Source organism: Tigriopus californicus, chromosome 6, assembly GCF_007210705.1.
Source record: "Tigriopus californicus strain San Diego chromosome 6, Tcal_SD_v2.1, whole genome shotgun sequence".
In the NCBI taxonomy this organism is placed as follows: Eukaryota; Metazoa; Arthropoda; class Copepoda; order Harpacticoida; family Harpacticidae; genus Tigriopus; species Tigriopus californicus.
In genome coordinates this window covers 13,162,917-13,164,829 of record NC_081445.1, presented here as the reverse complement: position 1 = coordinate 13,164,829, position 1,913 = coordinate 13,162,917, and the positions used below count along the sequence as shown (strand labels likewise).

Here is a 1,913-nt window from a genome sequence, read left to right as displayed (position 1 = left end):
CATCAAGAGAACGGTTTTCATGCTTGGTCATTGCATTTCCCCGTGCAAACTAGCCCGTCATTTCCAAAAGTCGACTTATTCTCTTCAAGACCCAAAACGCCAAAACGGTGACACGATCACCAAATGAAATAGGCCAAAGAAAATTCATCCTAACTGGAAGGAAATAAATTCTGCATAGTGTCACGATATTTCCACTGAAACAACTTTGAATTCGGGGGAATTCCTAGCCAATCTTTAGTAAGCCCCGTGAGGGTCGACAAACCTCCAAGCGATCCCCAAATCCTTGCCCTTTTTGACGCTCAAGATTGCACGACCAAAACTAAATACCTAATTGATTCGGGTGCCGAGGTTTCCATTTTGCCTTCAACTACCACCAAGAGGAACAAGCCTCCGATGCGTCCTCTCACAGCACCAAACAAAACACGAATAAACACCTGGGTTTTCCACTCTCATTCTTTAAACCTGGGGCCCAAAATATTCACGTGGAAGTTCGTTGTTGCCAATGTCGAGTCTCTTATCCTTGGGAGCGGTTTTTTTCGAGAGTCACTGTTAATCCTTGACATTCCCGGCAAGCAATTGCTTGATCCCCATTGCCCACACACGACCGTCCCTCTAGTATCAGTAGGCCCCGTATATAGCCCTATTTGTGGCTTAGAGCGCTTTCAAGTTACCGATGATCCTTACTTTCAGTTGTTAGGGGAGTTTCCTGGGCTCTCAACTCCGATTTTTTTTATTTTTTTATGAAGCCACCGTGGCCCATGGTGTTACGAATTTCATTGTAACTTTGGGTCCACTGCCCCGCCGGAAAGATTGAATGCAGGAGTTTTAATATGTAACTTTAATTCGGATGATTAGATGTGAACGGGGCAAGTGATGAGAGAGGTATGGTGAGGTGGTATAAAATGACGGGGAACCGGTATTAGAAGAGAAGCAGGAAGAATATGAAGAGAGGCACGGAACCTACTTTATGGGATCATTCCACCCGTGCAAAGCCAAGACGCTTGGATTCACTTTGATTGCTTGCAACAGAAACTTCAATGGAGGAGAAGATTGGGCTTGGTATTGCGATTGCTGATTCTTTAGTCGCCATCCCAATAGTAGCCGTTCCAAAATCAGACGGATTGTGAAGAATCTGCGGGGATTATGTGCATCTAAACTCTGTAACAAGACCTGCAAAATATCCGCGAACCCGCATTCTTGATTTCATCGCAACTCTTCATGACAAATCTGTGTTCAGGAAGATCGACCTTATGAAAGGCTGTAACAAGACTCTGGTGGACCCTGCACACATCTATAAAACGGCGATTACGACCACTTTTGTGCTATTTGAATACACCAGAATGCCATTTGGTTTACGTAACGCTGGGAACGCATTTCGGTGAATGATGGATGTCTGTTCCAAGTATCGGAAACGGTTACTTATTGATCATCTATAATTTTACAGTTCTTGTGTAGCTAGATTTCTCCCAGTGTTGTAGATAGTTTTTCCGCTAATAAAGCAGTTGTTTCAACCCGCTAGAGGCGTTCAGACGCGTTTTCTTGGGCTCTTCGACTGACGCTCTGTACATGGTCCTTTGAGACACTACGAGGTTATGTCTTTTTTGTCTTTACGATGGGGGAGATGTAGTATTTGGCAGTTCTGCTCATTGGACATGCTCGTGTACAACTCAATTTTGGGCCAGCCTTCTGGGAGTAGACCCAAGGCTACACATCCACTCTTGCTCAGGAGCGGAGCTGTGGTCTGGTCCAACACATATACAGTCGCCTTGTACTTGAGATCGCCCCTTTCCAAGACCAACCGGATTGTACCCCGAGTTTTCAGGGGAGAACGATCTGCTGCCATCAAAGTCTCCGCCGACTTTGTCAATGACGATTGGGCCGTAGCACCACCGAGATTTTCCAGATCTTGAAGG

At 45.5% G+C, this 1,913-nt stretch overlaps 1 protein-coding gene across 1 annotated transcript in view; it reads right to left on the bottom strand.

Moving 5' to 3' along the window:
• Positions 1–810: 810 nt before the first annotated feature.
• The window catches only part of LOC131881707 (uncharacterized), a gene marked incomplete in the record, with an annotated part of 1,523 nt that continues 420 nt past the window's right edge, over positions 811–1,913 (bottom strand). The window contains 1 exon segment of the mRNA XM_059228653.1: positions 811–1,913. Within this exon segment, the coding sequence (XP_059084636.1) occupies positions 1,583–1,913 (331 nt within the window).